Genomic DNA, 22,780 nt, shown 5'->3' with positions numbered 1-22,780 from the left:
ATTTGCCCTCTTGAACGTGTTATGTGATGTATGCGACCTCCACTGCCCCCTTGGATGTGCCCACTGGTATCCCGTAAATGTTAAACATCTTCAGCTGAATCATGCTGGTGTAATACAGCACCGCTGGTCATACCGCCTACCTTGTAAACTTTTTTCTTCAAGTCGGCTGCTATCTTCCCACTGTACGCATTCACAGAGAAATTCAGAAGGCAAAGAGCGATGACAAGTTGAATTACCAGCGCCAAGAAGGTCCGGCGTCGTTCAAGGGAATTAATTTTCTTCGACTGCCCTGGTTTATACCCTAAAATTATGGCTGTATATGCCAAGATGCCACAGGAAAGTATTGTCGCGAGCTCATAACGGATTAAGAAATAATTAAAAGGCAACTTTTCGAAAGGAGCTCAAGCTTACTCGAAGAACTACGTTTTTGATCATTTTGAGCAGAATGCTCCCCCTGAAGCCTGAAGCCTTGTTTGCCCAATTTTCCCCTTTCACTCGACCATGGACTTGCGTTGAATTCCAATGGCACATGTGGATCAATCCCGGATCAAAAGTTTCCGCTCTTTTTGGAGCAAGTCTTAGGAGCACATCGGGAATGCGGATCGCCTCTTCCAGTGGCAGATCAAGAATGGATCTCGATAAGAGATCACCCCGCAGAGCCATCCAAACAGCTCCGCCGAAATCAGCAGATTCGACCGGAAGTCTGCGTGATGTTCTTTTTTTTCCCCTCCGTAGCCGTTGACTGGATCGTCTGTGTAGCAGACGGCATAAAGAAGGCGCATCAGACGATACCAGACAGTACGCGAGGGATTTTTGCTCCCCCGTAGCGATGGATGGAAGGGCAACAATGCTGACGGGGAAAAAGAAAACATTTGCCGTCGTACAATTTACATCTTACTTCTTACATCTTTTTGCGAAAATTGCGGCTCGCAAAGCAGCTTCTCTGGTTGGCTACAAAGGCGAGCTTCTCCTTATAAAGGATCATACTGTAGAGAAGCCTGCTTTAAAGGCGCCGGCTACATGGGGACAGGTATGTTCGCCACAGCGCCGAGGTTCGCCCCCCCCTCCCCCCCCCCCCCCAGTTGAAACAACCAAAAACCCAGCCTGATTTTTTCGATCACGCGCTTTTTTTCTTTATCTTCTTTCTTTCACGTAGCCGTGTGGTTATAGTCAGAAAATATGAAGGGCGCTTAAGCTCCGCCTTTAAGAACGGAGCGCAATATTATTCAAAGATCCCAGACTACTTCTCACGCATGTTAATGAGTTTCTACGGCCGATAAAACTACTATCCTTACTTCGTGTACTTGTCTAATAATGTGATATTGAAATCTTCGCGTTTCGGGCGAAACTGCGGCACTCTTTAGGTAGTTGTCGGCTCCATAGTTATGGCGCGATGCTACTACTTCTCGAGTCGCCATAAATAATTACAGCACATTTTATACAACTCGTCCAAAACACGCTGAAAAGGACACTCGTATCATCGCGACACTGAAAGCAGCGGTAGCGATATCGTGCTATCACACACGTAAGAGACCGCCAGTCAACCCCGCGCAGTGGTTAAAGGCTATATAGTGACCTAGTGCCCTTGTGTATTATGCTCCCACAAGGAGCGAGAAAGGATGCGGGGACCGTGATGCCAGGGTGACACGCCCTCTCCTCTTATCCCGCCGAATGGACTCCGCTTTTGGCGCTACGGCCATATTGTGTGCCGCGTCAGTGGTTTCAGACATCACAAAGTTGCCACAACAGGTTCCTATGACGTTTTCGGCCTCCGTTTTCACGTCCGAAGCCGTGCTCCACTTGGCACGCATCTCGAATTGGCCGAACATAATTATTAGTTGCGCTCTATTGAGGCTCCATAGCCCAATTACTTGGTCGACGGCTATCAAAAAAAAAAAAAAAAAAAAAAAATTCGAGGACGCCTAAGCACATATGAGTTGTGAATGCAAAAGCATTAATGTCCAATTGAACGCCGCTGAGCACTGCGAGTAATGCACCATAGCGGTACGTGCTGCCTGAGCCAGCAAGCAGCAGCAGCAGCCTGCGGTGCCAACGCCGCACGCCACCGATGCGGCGATGCCCTCTTCCCTCACGCAACATATGTCTGGTGTGCTATCGCGGTAGGAGGTGTTCCCTTTCGCCCGCTCTGCTCCATCGAGGCGCAGCTCGTGACGTAACGTCGCAGTCAATGGCAATGCGAGTGTAGGTGCCATTTTGCTACGACAGACGCCGGCCTTTTTGCTGAGTTAACCGCTTCAGGCACTTGCATAAAAAAAAAATTGAGGGAAACATTTCCTGTCACTACTTTTTTAACTAATATGGCGTTGCATAGACACTCGAGTAGAAAGACGTTTTTGTTATACTCGCGGACAACTTTCTGTGGCTATGAAGGGAAAGATACGGAGGCAAAGCATGCACAAGTGATAGCGTTTCTGAAAAAGTCCTGCGTTTTCATCCATTTTAGCTTAAGCTGGGGAAAATAAAACATAAATACCTTATTAGCAACAGTCAAATAAGGCAGAAGACACCATTGAATGTAAAAGTTTACTTGATTTGCGGATTTTCCCTTGCGCGTCTGGGCAAACGCGAAGCTGTCGCACGTGGAAGCTGCGTCGATTCAGCGCCTGTTCCGAGCAACCAAAAGCACTGTCAAACGCTGGCGGACTACTTGGCGCGGTAACACGTGTGCTCTAATCACTCTTTGCAGCTCGTCTTCAGTAGGTTCGTGCAGAATATATCTGGCAAGATATATTCACGCAGAATACATCTTTGCTCGAAATGGTACTCGCACACTGTTGACGACTCGGTCAGAGGCTTGTCATCCCTCCAGAGCTTACGCTCCCACTTTCTACAGTGATCTTCGCCCCTAGGAGCCGCAAACGATGACACCTTAGGAATGCCGGGGTAGCTGCTCCAGTGACTCAGAGTAAAACAGTGTGCGAGTCCATCCACCGCTTTGGCACGTTGCAAACTACATGTCCTTGCAACTCTAAATGTTTGCAAGGCACTTCAGCAATTTTAGAGAACACACTGGTACATGTGCAGTCGTCACTTTGTGGCAGTCGACTCATCAATTCACGAGACTCGGGAGTCGGGCGCAGCCGTGCCCATACGTGTCGTCCCTAGAAAAAGGCGCAGTAGCACCATGGGAAAGGTCCATGGCGTCCCCAACTGCCCAGTGAGGCGGCGCGGCCTTCTGACTGCGCCACTAGAGTATATTCTAGTTCACTATACTTCATAACCACAGAAACTTGTCCGCGAGTGTAGTTTCACAATGATGACACCAACATACGCCCTCCACTCAGAATGCCATTCTTAACAGCATGCGTGGTGGTGCGGCGTTTAGCAGTGTGAAGTGATGGGCGCTCGAATCACAAGAACTTGGTTCAGGGTGTGTACTCCCATCATGCGCACTCATCACTGCCTTGTAATACGTCGAGATAGGCTCTTTTTCAATGCTTCTAACAGCGGCAGCGGCTACGGGCACTTACGTGACCCAGAACCATGGTGTGTGCAGGTGTAAGCTGTAACCCCAATCTGCAGGCTCAACATAAAACTCATTTTATTTCGATGGAGGCCTACAAGGTGCACCAGAGGTTCTTCATTAGTTTAGCATATATTTTGGCGCAGCTTCTATCAGCCGGCAGCAGTTGCAAACTGCTCTTTTAATTATAATTTACCTTTGCCCTGTCACCTGAAGTAGTGCAACTGGTGTCCTACCTTGCGAAAGCAACAGCAGCAAGCAAATAATTTAGCCTGCATACATGTCTACGGCCACTGTAATGGCCTACAGACAGGTCAGTTGATTGATTGGGTTTGGTGTCTCAGATCAATATAGATGCTATTAGACATTACGTAGTGAAGGACTTTGTATTATTTCTGGACATCTGGGGTTCCTTAACTTGTATGTAACTTGCATTCGACAGACATTTTCAAATCCCGACTGGAAGCTTACCATTATCATTAAAAAGAAAATTGCACAATCAATGCATTATACCTGAGCTGACATATGAGGCAGAAAGTTGGAGACTGACAAGGAAGCCCGAAAACAAGTTAAGGACCATGCAAAGAGTGATGGAACAAAGAATGTTAGGCATAATATTAAGAGACAGGAAGAGAGCGGTGTGGATCAGAGAGCAAACAGGGATAGCCGATATCCACATTGACATTAAGAGAAATAACTGGAGCTGGGCAGGTTACGTAATGCGTAGTGCAAAAGGATAGAAAGTTGGGTGAGTTGGTCCCTTCGCACTACAATCCAAGATCATGTAATGCGTAGGTTAGATAACCAGTGGACACTAGGGTTACAGAATGGGTGCCAACAGAAAAGAAGCGCAGTTGAGGACGGCAAAAGACTAGGTGGGGTGAAGAAATTCACAGGCGCTAGTTGGAATTGGTTGGCACAGGACAAGGGCAATTGGAGATTGCAGGGAGAGGCCTTCGTCCAGCAGTGTACATAAAATAGGCTGATGATGATGATGAACTTGTATGTGAAACTCGGAACACTAGTATTTTTGCAGTTCACTGCCATCGAAAAGCGGCAGCCTCAGGCAGGAATCAAACCCACGACCTTGTGAATGGCAGCAGACTGTCTTATAACCACTCAAACCATGCAGCAAGTTGCATGACGGAATGGGTGGTCACAGTTACTTGACCTATGCGATGACGAAAAAGCACGAATGCCTTGTTAGGCACCATGGAACCAAGTTATTGCTCCTACTGGCAATAAACATCACTATACTAGCCAATCTTCACCTGCCCGTCAGTGCACACTTCTGGTGCAGCTGCACTGTCAACAAACCAGCGCGAAATGCCCCATTTTCACCACTGAGAAAGCATTCATGTGTACATGGAAAATCTGCAAGTTTGATGCTAAAGTACCTTGCAACATGAACTGCACCAAAGATGCTTGTACAGCACTATCTATGCTATTCAATAAATCTGTTGAAACCACTGTTCGCAATACCTGCCATGCACACACATGCATAAAAGCTGTGCTTAGTTTATCAAGAAATGTCCTCTACTTTATCAGCTATGATTTGAGAAGCGGCTTTGTAACTATGGCTTCCCACTTTTGGTGCCTCACACAGAAAAAGAGGTTATTTCCAATGTAATACCAAAGAGAAACTGTACAAGGTTACCATGTCTTGTATAAAATTATTTATTGCAATATCGATATGCAAAAAGCATAACAATTAAAAACCCAATGTACACATTCCACAAAAATATCTACACAGCATATTTATGTACATTTCAAGTATATTTATATATGTATATGTGTATAATGCATATGTACACTGATACAAGCATCGGTATATGCCATTGTCAAATACCAAAATCACGGTTTTGTGCAACACAACAGTACTTTGAAGCAAATCAGTGAAATGAGAATGATAACCAATGTTCCAGTCAAAGCCCTGAAATAAGCTAAACACACTGGTGTACTGCCAGCAGTTAAAGATGCTGCCCTATAATATGTGTGGTGTCATCTTTATAGGCTCACATAACTGACCATCTAAGGTGCAACCACAGTTCTTCAAAAATGCTGCTAGACAACACGAATACAAAAAAAATCTCAGGACCACTCCGAGGTCCTAGTTTACGCTGATGAACATAATTAATTTACCTCACAAAAGTTCCTTCACCTGCTGCTTGATTTGTACAGAATGTCTTCAAGCAGAAACCATAACAATGTGGCTTGAACACAATAAATATGCCACTTCCTGAAGCAAACATGCATCACAAGCTCAGTCAAGAACGAGTTATAACAGCCAATTTTTTTTTCAATGCGACAAGATGCAAGTGAAATGCACCAGGAGAAAGCACTTCTCTGCTGTAACACACGTCTGCAGTTTTTCAGCGACTCAGTGCCAGGTAAACGGTGCGGAAACCTGACAGATGAGTCATGATAAAATTGCAATAAGCAAATAGCAGATAGGCCTTCATTCACCACGCTGCAGAGCACACTGAGCACCACTTAAACATGACGGGCAACCTGCAGCTCCCCTGTGGAGCCCATTCTGTGCGCATTACCTACAGGGGTGGCCATCACAACATGTACTTCAACAAATGTACTGCCAACCAGAAACAGCAATAAATTCATTACATGTTCAACTGTACACAGGACCAACAAAAACATCAGTTAAAAAAAAGAAAGTCGCGACTTGACAGACAAGTGAGCTGAAATATGGGGAGCATGTGTGCGTCATTGGGTAAGACTGCCTTTTTTTTCTTCTCTTTGTTCAATGCTATAAGTAAATGTCTTCTCATAGATATGGGGCAAAAATAAAAACAAAATAAGCGTGGGCATATAGTATTTATGCGAACTCACTACACACCAAATATAGTCTGCTATATAAAACCAACACCCACGCAGTATGGCATAGAGGGCACACTCAATACCTGAACGAAATAAAAGCTCTGCTCTAAATGACGGAGCTCGCTAAAGGTACGGTTGGCGGGCTCACATTTAAAGACTGGTGGCAGCCTTAGGTGTGACCGTTGTGCGATTGCCGAGATGGCAGTGAGCTAAAACGAAGTGTGACTAGGGGTTGTCTGACAGCGTGTGTTCAACTACAACTCTGCAACACTGAAGCCTGCGAACTGCAAAGGATATACTCCACCTTCCAGTCAACGGGTATTGCTTAGCCTGATAAAAAATGTCTTTTTCCATGGAGCAGCTAACGAAGCCACCCAACGCGGAAAGCACCATATGGCATTAAAATGATTGCTACAACCATTATCTGGATCCACGAAGCAAAGCAAATGGGAAACACATTTCACAAAGATTAACGTGACAGTTCAAACCTTGCTAAAATATGACACACATTGCTTAATCAAGAACGTAAGGAATGGATGGGACACAAACACACTGCTGAGGTGCACATGAGTGAGTTGTAAGCCAGGCAAGTGATTGCACTAATTGTGTAATAATAATAACAATACTAATAAGCATGGCATGCTAATAGATCAAAGCTGTTCCCATGCCAATTAGGAAGCAAACTGTATCAGATGTCTGGCTCGCGAGAAACTACGAAGAGCAAGCTCTGTTCACGTCAAGAGATAGCAAAGGCATTTCCATAAGCTAACAAACCAGATACGTTTCCCAGTTGTCACACGAGCACCCACCATACATGGCAGAGCAGGACCTACAATAACTGGCATAAGATATGCACACAACAGATGTAAACAGTACCTTTGACATTGTCCTGCCAATGCATTCCGTAGCCATCTTCAGCGAATGTAAAACCGTTTAAGTCAATTACGCCATACAAAATGAATGGGATACTGCGGTCACCAAGTTCTGCCGATGGCGATGAGAAAAAAATTGTGAGCAGTTGTGTTTTCGTTCTGGCCTTATGGTGGTTAGCCCCAAACTTTGCATGCCATGATACATTGCAGTTCTTGGTTTGGCTCAGGGGTGGAGAATCACAAGTCAACAAGCTGTTTGTTCTCTGTTCCGCTGCCACGACCTTGTCGGCAGTGCAGGAGGTAATAACAGACAACTGTGCGGCGGCCCGAGGCGTTGGCAAGAGGCGGCACTCTCTGGCGAGGAGGCCTCTCCTGTTTTCTGTGAGACTATGTGCGCATGCCTGGCGCGGTCACACCGAACTTTGCTTGAGGAGCGAGAGCTGACTACCAGCGTCTACCCCAAACTCGTGGTCGATGCTGTCTGGGAGTAGACCCTTGGTGATCGAACTTGGCTCGGATGGGTGGCGCGACTGCGGAGGCACTACGGCCACGGGTATGTGGCCCCTCCCTGTGGGGGTGGACAGGAAAGCCAGAAGAATGTGGTTGCGTCAGAGAGGTGCACATGACTTGGGAAAGAAATAGTCCCAATCTCGACACCCCCCCCCTTGATATTTACCAGTGGTAGGCAAACTGACACTTTTCTTTACCCTTATTCAGTTCATGGCCAGTCATCTGTTCAGACAATCACTGCCGCAGAGTTTCTTACCATTTTACCTGGAAGCAAAGGTCATGCTACCAGACTATGTTAGTTTTCTACTGCAGGCACTGTATCACCATGGGAATGCCAAGACGTGGGCGTGCAGAGCTTCTGCTGTGTGGCTTTGGTTTAGAACATACGCAATTAGCACACACAAATCAAAATTTCTTAAAATGAAATCCTATTATAAAATATTTGTTTGTAATACACACGCTGTTATTGTTTGGTATTCACATTTAATACAAGCAGAGAAAAAAAAAGCCAGAAGCAGATGACCTACACTGACGTATCGCAACTGCAGGCCTTGTATTTTCTCTTGAGACTTCAGTGGCCCGCTGGTACTGCCCACATTTGATAAAATTACGCAATCCAACACGAGTCCTCATAGCTTAATAAAAGAGAAAGATGTTTTACACAATAATAAAGAAAAATCTGCATTTTGCATGTTGTCTGAGCAAAGAATGAACCACCGAGACAGATACAACACTGTGAGCCAGATGCGCCTTTATGAGGTTTTGTCTCTCTGAGAAGGATGCCAATCGGAAGCCACCACTACCGGGCATTCCCATGCATACAACAGCATGCCAGTGACAGTTTTACCTCTAGGTAACTCTATGGCCACAGCCTACTTTGATTGGTGCGATGCCCTTGAGTGCTTTGGAGCGGCCATTGGAGCAGGCAAAATCTACTTTTGGAAATGATGAAACCCAGCCTTTAAGACACAAACACCAGGAGAGAAGTAGACAGACACAGAGAGACTCCTAGAACAGACAGACTCCTGGTGTTTGCGTTTCAAAGGCTGGGTTTCATCATTTCACAACAGACTCTTCTACTATTGGAGCACTTACTACTGTGACGGGAGCAGGCGTAAACGAAAGGGCACACAGAATAACTAAATAATGTTTAGTGTTGTCTTTAGTCAACATAATCATTTCCTCATAAGAACAGAAGCAAAATAAGTGATTCACCACAGCCACGGAGTAAGACATTTAGGAGGTGAAACTCCCGTCAGCGTGAGCGAGCGCGGGCGACCAGATAAGGTCACAATTGTTGTATGCGCCAACGGGGCCATATACAGTGGCGGCGCCATGCGGCGCGTCGTAGAAGCCGCAGCGAAAAAAAAAAATGCAGCGCCCGGGCAGGCTGCTCCGGCGCGCTCTCAACGGCGGTAATTTCTTTCCAGGCCGCCAGCACGATAACGGCTCCGCGGGCTTGTGACCTTTTCTGGTCGCCACAAACAGCGGAGTTTCCTCTCCTAAATGTTTCTTGCTCCGTGACCACAGCACATCACAACAGCAGCGACAAGCCTACCCTCACAATGTCATGCTACCTGCTGAGAAACATTAAAGGGACACTATAATGACAAGCACTAAATCAGCCTAATCTGACAAAATATCCTTTCGAAGCTCTATTTTCTTCAATTCTGCAGTAATAAGTAGATTATTAGAAGACCGAGCGAAAGTCACAGTTCCTTCTTATCAAATTTTGTGCCGAAACCCCAGTGCCAGTGTTACGTCAAGGATATCAAAGTATTTTTTTTTTTGTGCGTGTGGTTGGGCTGTTGTGGGCTGGTAAAAGTTCTTGAAATTGACTAAGTACAGCCTCCCACTCTTCTAGGATGGGATATAATACAACTTCATCAATGAACAGTTATCAAGGCTCAAACACTCAATGTCAAAATCGTGATGTCACAGCGAGAAGGCGGGAACGCGAAGGCAGGGTCCGAACTGTCCGAGTTTCATTTTTACGTCTTTTCTGGCTTACCAAGTCTCTTTTCACAGCAAGCAGGGCTTTTTGTTATTTAGATAGGCAATTTACCAGTGCAGATACAGTTATTTTCTCTTAGTTATTTGCTTTATTTTCTGTACATTCTGATTTTGTTTTATTAACCACAATCAGCGGTGCAAGCACGTAATGTTCTTTACTCCGCCACTGATGTGTACTCGGAAGACAAGGTGTTTAGGGCTGTGCCATTTCCTTGTTCATGTTAAAGTTTTTACTACAAAGCTTTACCAAAGATACATGTATTGCCAATGGCATAGTTGACAAAAAGCATGAACTGCGGTCTAGGACCCAATCACCGTGTGTGTGGTTATAACGCTTGATGTGGAATTCTCTTGAAAAATATGCAACACAGCGCAATTAATAAAGTCGACACTTCTTAGCTCTTTTTTTTTTGTCTACAAAGTGCTATTACGCACGCATCTGCCCTTGATGTGCAAAACTACAGTGTTGATCATGCAGTCGCAAAGCCAGCATGGCCACACAACTCCCTGTAGCCTGACGGTTGGTGCGTAAAAATAGGAATAAATTGGTTTCTCTAGGCAGTCATGCTGGCTGTAACACCATGAATGAATGCGGTCAATGAATGCAGAGGCGCCAAGCTTTGTTACGTGTTAGCTTCCCAATTTTCACACCAACAAAACTAGGTCGGGTTGCAGCAGTAGTGCAACTTAGCTCAAACAAGACCCTTTTGGAACAGCATTGAGCAACAAATTCCAGTGGGCGCAGATTGGTGCAGCATGCCCGCCACTGTAAATAGCTGCGTGATACTGCGCTAGCTTTTTCTGAACAAGACCACTTTTGAAAACTTGCGCATGTGCCATTACAGGATATTAGACAAGCATTTCTTAACAAGGAGGAGAGGCGGACAAAAGGAAGCTGGTGGCATTAAGGAGTGAAACTTCAGTGTCTAACTGCAGCTCTTGGACAATCCTGTGAACTCTTTGGCTTTTAATGGATCCACCTATCCACCCCCGATTCCTACCAAAAACAAGCACGTCCAGTTTCTTTTCCTTTTTTTTCTTTTCTGCAAATGAAGCTGAAAAAATTTTTGAATTGTAATTACCGGGCTCAACATCCCGAGACTTCACAGCGGGTAATGAGGGACACTATGCTGTATAATATGATGGGGGCTCCCGATTGATTTCGACTTCCGCAAGTCCTTTTCACGGGCACTTAAACTTAAGTGCGCAAGAATTCTTGTATTCCACTACCATCAGACCTTGGCTGTTGTGGCGAGCAATCAAACCTGCAACCTAACGCTTAGCAGCATCAGCAGAATGCAATGTGTAGGTACTAGGGCCACTACAGCAGGTACAAGTAGAGGTTGAGATGGATAATGCCATCAAATACAAAAGGCACCAACGTGCAACTTCATTAAAAGGTAGAAATGCCTCGGCATTCGGTTAAGACTGACCCAAACTGTTAGAGGTACACTTTAGGGGAACTGTAACGGTATGCAAATGTAGTATTTTGTTGCATATCTTAAGGTGGCATATCTTGACAGTGGTGCTAGTCTAATGATTTCCACTAGGCAGATATGACTTTACTCTTTGGCTTCATTTTTGCAGTTGTATGTGCCCTAAAGTGAATAATTAACAGTTATTTAGCACATTTTTGCTAACTAGTGAAATTAATAACCAACCTTTTCTTGTTGTTAATGTTTGTCTAGCCACATTAGCATATCTGCAAAAACAGCAGCGGCTTAGGTATGACAGTTTCCTTTAAAAGAAAGTGTTCTGCATAAGAAGAAACGCCTGGTAATTGTAGACAAATATAGTATCAACACATTTTGCAAGTGTGCATATGATAACAGGCTGATCTAATGGCGACTTTCCCCATGCTCCCACAACAGGAAGTGGTGTGCTTAGCTGTAGCTCTTAGAAGAGTGAATTGGCAAATACAAGCTGCAGCAGCCCTCTTTCTTTTTGATGTTCTGTTTTGTGAAAAACTCTCTAAATTTATGTGACAGAGAGGAAAGAAGGGTCACAGAAAGGTTACAGGTTGATTGAAGGACGGCGAAGTGGTAGGCCTGAGAAATCACAACAGTCAAATCTCGTTAATACGATCACCACATTAACAAATTTCTCAAATTTATGAATATATTAAATATCCCCACCAGACTGCCTATATTTTCAATGTAAATATATTTTAGAACTATGAATTTCATTACAGTGCATATTTTAGAATGATGCAAGTAGCTTATTTTCCCCTGTATGACCAAGTAACATCAGTATTACGAATTTGGCTAAAAGTAACAGCGCCGCAACTCTCACGTGAAACAGAAATCGCAAGTGCAGTAGATATCATCATCACCATGTCGAGTGCCAACTGCTTCACCACAAACTTTACCAAGAACTTCACAACAAAGGTTTGGCGATGTTCACGCAAGATTTAACAATTAATGCAGCTAGCGAAGGCAACAAGAAGAAGCAAAAGCAGTTTTCACTGCAGGACAAATTGGACGTACTGCAGGAAATCGACACAGGAAAAAAGCAAATCGACGTGTGCAGACAGCATGGCATTGCCCCATCGCCTGTCGCGACCATTTTGAAAGATCGAGACAAGATTGTCAAGCTTCACTGGGAATCACAACTCCCTCCTACGAGGAAACGGCTGCGACTGGGATTTCAAACTTTCAAAATGTGGACCAAGCTGTTTTCACGTGGCTCAAAGATGCCAGACTGCAAAATATTCCCGTGTCTCGCCCAATGCTCCAAGAAAAAGCTAGCAAATTTGCCAATGCCCTTGAAATAACTGGGTTTGACGCCAGTGTGGTGTGGCTTTTTGGTTTCCGCCAAAGGAACGGAATAACTTGGCAGGTAGTCTCCGGCAAGGAAAAGGCTGCTGACAGAGAAGGCGCAGATACCTGGCGCAATGATTGTTTTCTAGAGGTGGCTGAATCGTACTCTGAAGACGATATTTTCAACGCGGATGAGACTGCATGTTTTTATCAGCTCCTGCCAGACCAGACAATGCACTTCAAAGGGCAGCAGTCCAAAGGAGGGAAGAAGTTGCATCTTCGCGTGACAGTCCTGCTCTGCTGCAATGCAACAGACAGGAAGAAAATTAAACCGCTTGTCATCAGCAAGTATGCGAAGCCTTGCTGCATGAAAAATGTCATGTCCTTACCGTATGACTAGCCTGCCAACAAACGAGCCTCGATGACCACAGAACTCTTTTCCGAGTGGCTTATCGAACACGACGACCAAATGAGGAGGGATGACTGAAGAATTCTACTAATTGTCGACAACTGCACTGCTCACATTGTGAATGTTTGCTTGACACATGTTTGCTTGGAGTTTCTGCCGCCAACCAACTCGTCCTTGCTGCAACCCCTAGACCAGGGCATTATAGAGAGTGTGAAAGCAGAACTTCGTCAGTGCCTTGTGCCGCGGTTGATTATCAACCTCTGCCTAAAGCAGCCGACTGCAATCAATATTCGTCAGGCAGCGGAAATGATCACAGGAGCTTGGCGGAACTTGAAGGCGCCCATCATTACCAACTGCTAGCAAAAAGCAGGGCTTGTCAAAGCGCCTGTTCAGCTTCACGATGACCTGGAGGTGACCAACAATAACTCAGGAGACCTGTGGACCAAGGTTGCGGAACTGCTGCCCGCCGTCTCTTCGTTCAACAACTACGTGGACAGCGACGGCGCAGCACTAATGGTGATGGACCTGAGAACTGAAGAGATTGTGAACTGTGTTCACGACGCCTCCAGTGATGATGATGACCCGAAGGAACACGACTATGGGTCACCGAACACAGAAGATGAGATCGTGTCGATCAATGATGTTTTAGTGCATACGAACAAAGTCCACACTTTCATCGCTTGGTGCAATGACGTACCCGATGAGGTATCGCGCAAAGTGGAAGATGTAGACTCATTCCTAATCGGTCATGCATGCTGCACGCGCCATAAGAAAATCACTGACTTCTTTAAATAAAGCAGCTTTGACGTGAGTGAAACATTTTTATTTGAGAGTATGCTTGTCTGCACAAGTGTCTACTGCCAAGGTACAGTCATTTTCATTCCTAGGTTTGTCCACTGGCTTTTAAGCACAGGTTGTCATTAAAACAACATTTCAAAATAATGAACGATTTTCGGTGATCCCGCGTGATTCGTTATACTGAGATTTGACTGTGCAACATTTGCCAATAGAACAACCAGGCCTTGAAGAATGTTGAGAACATTCTAGAGTGAAAGGTCTTTTTTTTTCTCTTGACCTTCAGAAGAGCTCCGTAGCAGATGTGTCAAAATGTCATTATGCAATCTTGATAACCCACAGCCAAATGCTACCACATGGCTAGCCACAGCACTCCTCTCAAGGCTGACTTGAATCTGAGCAGGATGGCCAGGTGGTGTGTTAACTATAGTGATTACAGAACATGTCCGCATGCATTGTGATAGCAAAATCAATGTAATCAGTGTAATCAAGAAAAATTTTTTTAACTTCATAGTTTAAATTCCAAAAGCCAACTACGTAACAAAAGCAAGCCAACGTTTCATTCACAACACCTGCTGCATTATGTTTCAAGTTTCCGAGCACACACTTTTAAGCTTAAAATGGGATACTGCTGCTAAGCAAACGAGAATGTCATGAAAAAAATGTTAAGCCTGTGAGATGTGATGAAGATTCAGGGATAGACAACATGCACTGAGAGTGCGTGTATGTACATTATTACACCTGAATTGAGAAGGAGTTTTTGCACATAAAGCCACAAAAATAATATTACTTCAGCTGCTAACTAAAGCCCTTTTCACAGTTTTGACGAATAACAACAAATTCCTTTGCCATCACTCTACCATGTAATCTTCCAGGCAGGGCCACTTTAAAGCTTGGGTCTATGTCAAGTTACATTACCTTATGCTATTACTGAAGTCCCACAGGGTAGGAAAGGAGCAGAACAAAGTTGTTATGATTACCTACTGAACGTGACATAAAACACTAACACACATCATAGAAATCTATAGTACAACCCTGACACACGTAATACATATGGCACTCAAGTGATACAAGTTATGATGAAACCACTAGTGAGCTGACTAGGTCAGAGAACTGTAACACCAATTTTCTTCTCTGACAAATGTAAACCACTAGGCATTCTTAAGCGCACACAAAATATAAGTGTGTAGGTCCCTTTGCATTGTGCCCCTCGTATGAACACAGCTACTGTGGCAGGAATTGAATGTCACACTCAACGGCAGGATTCCGCAACTGCTGAACTAATGAAAAAGAAATTAGACACCAAATATCTGCTTCACACTCTAAATTAAGCTGGACAGTAATGTGCTGCACGCAAAGTTCAAGTATGGTCTATCTTCATTTTGTCCTACCTTGCAATCTGTCCCCACCCACGATCGAATTTGTTATGGAAACATTAGGCTGTAATACTAATGTGCTTCGCAACAAGAAGGCGCACGTCAGTATGCACGGGCAAGAAAGGCAGCACAAGCGTTTCAGCAACCCGTGGTAAGCTAAAGGCACAGCGTACATGTCTCAACCCATGGCGTACTAGTGGTATGATGCTGCAAGGCTACTTGGGCAACACACACACACAAAAGACATGCACACCTAAATAAGAAAGCAAGCACAGGCACCCTAGCAACAAGAGGTAAAGGATAGACAGGCAAGCCAGGAGAAGCCAGCAGCGCAGTGAAACTTGCAAGGCAAACACTGATCCATATGTACTCACATGTCTTTTCGGAGGCACTGGAGGAAAGGTTAGGTAAATCGCAAAGAGAAGGAGAAGAGGAAGGAGAAACGTCAACCTGAAAACCACGGATCCATCACCAAAAAATGAAACCATAACCAACGAGAGAAAAAAAGAAAAGAAAAAATGAGAAACAGAAGAAGGACATTTCAAGAACAGGTCTTAACTTGCAACGAGCTTTATCTCATGCAGTCAAATGTGGTGTGCAGGAAGAAGAAAAACAAGATCAAGGGGTGCACGGAAGATTCACCATTCTTTCTTTAGGCTGCTGATGAAGTTGGTAAAGCAAGGTAATAGATATTGCACTTGGGTTTAGTGGCGTGCGGAAACAGCAGAAAGATCTAGTATGGTCTGTAGTTAGAAGATGGGATGTCTATTGCATTGCATTTGTATTAGCAGTGCAAATTAAAGTATTTATTTTATTCACATCTGGAACTCGCAAAGGCTCTAACCCTTGTAATAACAATAGCAAACATGCAACTGGAACAAGATGGTCTCACTCAATGCAAATTAATTTCTATCTAAAACTACAAAAAGAAAAAGAAAAACAATGCTGACTTTACATTTTCACCAGGCTTTTTAAATTAGGTAAGCAAAATGCTCTGCATATCGGCAAGATCAAGCAGCTCTACACAGCTTTGAATCAAGTCAGCTCACAACTACAAACAGTCAAAATAAAGTTGTGGCAACATGCAAAACAACATGCACCTTACAAGCAAGAAGTCACTATATTAAGATACACAGAATACAAACACCAATGTAAATGAATATAAGCAGAGCTACCCCAGATATCATGTATTAAGTAAAGCGGCTCTGGTATACCAAAGCATACATGGTCGTGGTGGAGAGCCAGAACATTTATGTTCAGAACAAGCGTGCGACTTCATTGAAGGTGCCAGGATTAACAAAACCAGGCAAGGAAACTCAATATCACTATGCTTTAAGACATATCTAGCCACTGTTGAGTTTAATATAAGCCACTACCTGTCAGGGCAGAATTTAGCCTCCTCACAAAATCCATGTACATATAAGTTACTTTCAGAAATTCTACCACTTTTGATGACGCAAATAAAAACAAAGAAGTGCACCTGTTCATGGCAGATCTTTTAAATGTTCGTATTCATGTTCACAGAACATCAAACATGTTTTTCATCAGTGATTGAGTGCTCATGTGGCCAGCGATTTGCTGGCCAAATTGACCACAAACAGAGGCCAATTTTGAAGGATTTAAGCACTGAGCACCAGTGGCAGAATCGGAGATCGTTATTCAAAAAGCGCGTTTAGTTTGAGTTCAGTTTTTCCTCACGCGACTGGCCTAGGCCCATCGCATGAGGTGAAACAGAACGCAAACTGAATGCGCATTTGAAAACAACAATCTTCGATCGTGCGCCACTTCACAATAGCTATAACCATACACGGCAGTCCAGATGTGGTTGTACGGCGTTATTTTGCACATTACACTTCGTCTAAGCTAAGAACGTTACCATCAGCCGAATAGGAATGAAAATATACTATGTTGTCACTTGAATAAAAACGATTATGTGCTGCTAATGTGTACACAATCCTTCAATTCAACAAGTATTGCACACCAGAAGGTTAGCTGTGGCTCTCCTTCGGTACAGGGTGACAACCCATAGCTTTTGCTGCTCGGTCAGATGAAGTTAGGTAAAGAACCGCTGTACTATTACATTGCACCAGGGTATCATTACTGTGCGCCAAAATCCCAAACGCTCCGATGCGCTGGAATTGTTTTGCATGCATTCATTCTACAGACGAAAGGTTGACTGTAGCAAAACATGAACTTGTAATGTCAATGTCAAATGTCAAAAATCAACCATCAATTGGGTGGATGTCTCACTTTCCCTTTATTAGTTACTTTGCTCCACCTTGTGGGTCTCGGGCAAACTACTACATCAACCACCTATATATTAACAACACACCAAAGGACAAGGGCATCCTAGGATCCCTTAGATTTCCAATTACTGCTGTTCAGTGTCAACGAAACCTCTCCTATGCCTGAAAATTTTTTTTGTATCATTACTCTTCCCAATCCTCTCCTGACCTTGACACCATTTTTTTTCCCTGGGTGCCCACTTTGTTATTCCAATGGACCACCAGTTATTTGTTCTACACACTAAGGTACCTGCGCTGAGCTCTACACTTCCTGATGTTATTGATTTCATCTAAATCATCATGCACCAGCATCTGACCTTTAATGTACACCATTGTCTTTCTACTTAACTTTACATGCCTAAAATTTCACCTTTTATCGCTCACTGCCCAACCCCAAGCTCCCTTTTAAGCTTCTTTATTATCCTTCAAATTCAGACGAAACAGGCTGGCGCTAGATTTTTTGAGCAGAGTACACTGATTATGTACATTTATTTTCAATGAATCTATATAAATGGAAATGGCAAAGAAAAAGGGGGGAAAGGCTTGCATGTGGATAGGAGAGAAAGTAGGCAAGGACACAAACAAAACACATGCACCGCACTGACCGTGGCTGCCAGAGTTTTGATAGAGTACGTCCCGCGGGTAGGAGCCATTGGCTGCTTGGGGTAGCGTGGCTCGCCCCGTGTGCAGGGGAGGCCCAGTGTATGGCACATGGCTGGTCTTCATGTCAATCATGGGAGTCGGGCCAACAGCCCCGCTCGCAGTGTTAGCATTGAGCTGAAGACCATTCTGCATTTAAAAAAAAAAAAAAAAATGTGGCAAAATGAGACAGAGGGGGAACAAAAAAACAGGTACCGGTTCTCTTATACATTCTAACTTTTAGAACCTGAACTTAACCTAGTTGGTATTCTTTGCATGACATGTTTAGTTTACTTATTTTCTATGACATGGGAAGTGCACTGCTAATGAAAAGCTATGGCAGCGAACAAAACACCTCTCTTGTGATAATCCGTTTTTCTTTCGCTGTCCTCTTCTTTCTTCAGCAGTAAAAATGTGATGCATTTGAACCGTAATATAACAAACCTGGATATATAATGAAATATAATGTAGTAAATCTAGAATTTGCTTGGCAATGCTTTATTTCCGTGAGTATTCAGCTGCTGTAATGAAGCCATTATTTAAAAATGCATAATCTGAGACACCAGTGGTTACTGCTAAGCCAATATTCATTTGCTCATAGCTCAATTTATGTATTCCGGTAATAAAAATATCAAATACCTAGCGAGAGCAACTTGAAATGGCACATTCGGGATGTCCATGCGCATTGGCCGACGGATTGGCCTGGCTGGCTCACAGCTAGCAAGCCAACATGCTGATCCCATATGATCAAATAGATTGCATAGCTGCACATCATTGAAAGTGACAAGCACGTTTGTAATTTAGATATGTTCATGTGCCATATGTCAGCAGTGCAAGCCACCAAGCACCACAAAAATTTACAGGAGATCCTTCACTGGCCAGTCGAAGACACCACACTTACGTTTCTTTCCCATGAACTGAACCGAAACTTTTTTGCCGATATCAGCAAGTATGCTTATAAAGGAGCAACAGATATAATGAAGGTATTGTTGCGTCAGCTGTGATTCATTATAAGAAAGGTTGACTATATTAACCTAAGGAAGTAATGATATAAAACACTGCCCCACATGAACGTGGCATTCACTTACCCGTGATAGATGAAATGCTTTAACAGTGCCGTAGCTCTCCCTCAACACCGGCCCGCTATCCGCAATCACCACACCTCGCCGATCAATCAGGCTGCAAGCAAAATACTGCCAATTACTAAACTATAGCAAAACTTGTGCTTTACAGTGGAGCCTAGAGCAGTGGTGGGAATGGGAAAGACCATTTTGAAGCAGATTTTGTAGCAAGAAAAATATCCGAATATGCAAATATTCCCAACAAAGATAATTCGTGCATGCAAGCACTCACAAACAAATCACAACCAGCATGCAGCCACACTGAGTCAACCAGAACGCTTTACAAAGAAAGTGCTGTGTGTCCCCACCGGTAAAGCAAGCCACACAAAGGCACGAAAAACTCACGGCAAATACAGTCACATGTTGTGCAGGATGGCTAAATTTTATTTTAGGCCTAAATACATCTAGCTAGTAAAATGGCCAAGCTACAAATCTGCTGTGTTACAAACACATGCAGGTAAACAGGACACCACAAAGCAGCTAATAACATGCAAAGGGATAAGATAAGTTTCAGTTTGCCGAGTGACCTGTGACACATCCATTGTACCGAATGCGCAAAGTTCGCACTATCAGTTTAGGAACACATCTTCATCAAGACCACACCGCCAGTACGAACTATGAATGCAGGACATGCCAACAATGCGTATGGGTAGAGCGCGCACTACAGGCCCAACAGAAATTCATCCTCAACTACGCAAAACCCACGAATACGGTGCATAGAGTTTCCGAATGACTGATCGTGAACACAGGGTAGCATGCATTGGATTGGATTAGCTCAGTGACTCTTTAGCTCATTTAACTTTTGAATGGCAAGAGATGCGATGGTACTCTGCGCATAAAGTGGTGGCAGCTGCCCCTTGACGTTCACTACAACATCAACTAGATTCACTACAAATCCTCTTCGCATTGGCCTGAGAGACTACAAGGTGTGGGTCATGCTGGAGCAGCTTTGGAGCAATTTCTCTCATTTGTAGCATGAACATAGCAGCTTTAACATGATCTAGTATATTGGAGCAACTGTAGCAGCATTCCCACCACTGCTAGAGCAACATGAACATGAACAAGTTCAACATGAACAAGCGCCTTGATATCAAAATTTGCTGAGAGAGAACAGAACCTCATATACACACTTTGTTCTTTGATGTTCATCATCGCAAAGCCCACACAGATGGTGATAGAGGCTTAAAAGAAAGCAATGCAGATAACTTTACACAAGGGTGCTGCTTGGACTCATTGATGAGGAGGTAGTGTAGTACGTGCAGCCGGCGACACACGTCAGTATTAGCTACCCTTCTGCCTCAGTGAAAAGATTTTGATTCTATCTACTTTTGGATCCCCTCTTATATAATTCTTAACAGCTATGGACAACCTAACCACAACCAAGAATGTATTCTGTGCCACCCTAGATTAAGAAAGCCATGTACAATCCCAACTGACATACACACTGCTCTTTCAAGCAATGTACTGGCATATATATATATATATATATATATATATATATATATATATATATATATATATATATATATATATATATATATATACACACACAGTCGAACCTTGTGATAATGAATTCGCACCCAGAACGAAAATGCCTTTGTTTTATTGGATATTTGCTAATAAGCATATCTTTCTCGTGCACTGATATTGGCAAGAATTATTTTAAGTTGGCTTCATTATATCCGATGATTCGTTAAATCAAGGTTCGACTGTACAACTCCAACGAAGGCAACACTGCAGACAACAGACCGTTGCAAAGAAGCAGACAACATCTTTGTGTTCTTTTCTGTCGCTGCATCGTCTGCAGCGATGCTTTACAATGATGAAACATAAAAGTAAGGTCATTCACCTTGGCGGTGCAGGGCTGCACAGCACCGATATGCAGTTGCTTATGAAGGAGCCCTTGCTGTATGGATTGTACACATCTTGCCCTCTTCTTGATGAGAAAGAGCCTTTGATCTGGGAACAAAGTAACCATAAGCACTCTTGTTACCAGTCCACATGATACATAATTACAGCTCCTATCAGATAACATACATGTAAAGGGAGGATCCCGAGTCTTCTGGCAATAGTAGAACACACACAAGCTTGCCTTTACTATTCTCTCCAAGACCCACAATTTTGTTTGCTTTGCAATGCAGCACCTCTTTAAAAGCGAAGCTTGGCTGCAGCCTGGCTGTTCTCTTGCCGAATAAGCCAACCAATCACAGCAAAGTAAGCACACCGCTGGATTTCTCGCACCACCGCCAGATGGCGCTCGCCTCCCCACATCCAAGGAAAAAAAGAAATCGGGAAATAAACAGTTTATGATAACTCAAAGGGAAGCTCCTTGGTATTCAAAGCAAGATCAGGATGCCTTAGAAAGTGTAGTTTTAAAGCGAAGTGCACTAAGGAAGAAGAAGCATGTGCTTGCTGCAGTAAAGCTAGGTAAACGATGGAACATGTTTTATTAGAATGTGAAGTTATCTACCCAGTTGTCAATTTAGGCTCCTCGGACCTCCTTGAAGACCTTGGGTTCAGAGAGAGCAGAGGGAAAGTAAACATGTCCGCAATAGAGATTACTAAGAGGCGATTATGGTTTTGGTGGCAGTAAAGTAGGGAGACCGAAAACAATGGAGGTGTACAAGAACAATGTTCCCAGTAGAGGTTCAGAAAGTTAGATGCTGGGAATTCTTGGTGCATGTTTCTTTTTCTTTTTTCAAAAATATAGGTAGGACATTAGCAAAAATAAGAACAAGAGCTTGGTGGACAAGCCACCACACTGTTCCAAAGGAGACGCTCATAGTATCCATCCATTCATTCGTGGCAGTGGAAGCGCTGGCCGTGTGAGGAAAAGAAAAACAAACTGAGGATATTTAAACGCTTCTTACGGGTTGTGAATGCGAAAGCATTAATGTCCAGCTGAACGCCGCTGAATGCTCCTTCGAGTTATAAACTCCCCCTGGGCAAGCGAACGCACTGAGCTGCAGTTAGAACGCAGGCAAGAGCTTGAGTGGACAAGGAATGCACCAATAACGCAGGCTTCCGAGAGTGAGGGTGATGTAGCATCACGGAGATTCCTCCTCCCCTCACGCAATGCCTGGCACGTTGGCGTTCCGTTTCGCCTCCCCCGTTCCGTCGAGGCGCGCTCGTGCCGTGGCGTCGCAGCCAATGGGAACTCTGTCGAGCCATGCTCGTGATGTGACATTACAGCCAATGCGAAGTTAGGCTGCTACAGGTACCAGATACTTGCTCTTTCACTCAATGAGCCATTTGACGCTTTCGCATCAAGAAAAGGAGAACTAGAAAGCTCGCCGTCACGCACCTGCAGCTGCATGGTAATGAGGAAGTAAATGCTTCTTGCGGATAGAATAGATTCGAATCGCACTATGTACGTATGCGCATGCTGCCTCTGAAACCATGATGCGTTCAAGGAATCCGTCGTACTCGCTAGTAGTCAGCAAATCCGCTTAACAAAATGCTCAATATAATGTGTGTGGGCCCACGCATGTTTGTGCATCCATGTGTGTGAGCGCGTCCATGTGCATGGATGTGTACAGTCACACAAAATTTTGCAGTATATAGGTTCCAACTCATTGGATCTGCTGCATTTCTTTATTATTAATAATTACCACCAAGTATTTACTTCGCAGGCTATTGTTAACAGCACCAATGACAGTATCGCACTGACCAATTGTCTGAA

At 44.0% G+C, this 22,780-nt stretch overlaps 1 protein-coding gene across 2 annotated transcripts in view; it reads right to left on the bottom strand.

Annotated features, from left to right (window-relative positions):
* Positions 1-5,145: 5,145 nt before the first annotated feature.
* The window catches only part of LOC142585652 (palmitoyltransferase ZDHHC18-like), a 28,623-nt gene continuing 10,988 nt past the window's right edge, over positions 5,146-22,780 (bottom strand). Inside the window, exons 7-11 of one of the 2 annotated variants that reach the window (XR_012829118.1) lie at positions 20,948-21,057; positions 19,066-19,156; positions 17,944-18,127; positions 15,428-15,503; positions 7,621-7,759 (exon numbers count right to left, since the gene is read on the bottom strand). Coding sequence is in view for 1 of the 2 variants with exons in the window: in XM_075696576.1 (XP_075552691.1) it covers positions 7,602-7,759; positions 17,944-18,127; positions 19,066-19,156; positions 20,948-21,057 (543 nt within the window). In the remaining variant the exon portion in view is untranslated. Of the gene's footprint in view, positions 7,760-15,427; positions 15,504-17,943; positions 18,128-19,065; positions 19,157-20,947; positions 21,058-22,780 lie in introns of both variants that reach the window. The other variant, XM_075696576.1, reaches the window with a different exon arrangement.

The sequence above is a fragment of the Dermacentor variabilis genome, chromosome 6, assembly GCF_050947875.1.
Source record: "Dermacentor variabilis isolate Ectoservices chromosome 6, ASM5094787v1, whole genome shotgun sequence".
In the NCBI taxonomy this organism is placed as follows: domain Eukaryota; kingdom Metazoa; phylum Arthropoda; class Arachnida; order Ixodida; family Ixodidae; genus Dermacentor; species Dermacentor variabilis.
Note: the sequence above shows the minus strand (reverse complement) of the source record. Positions and strands in the feature narration are given on the sequence as shown.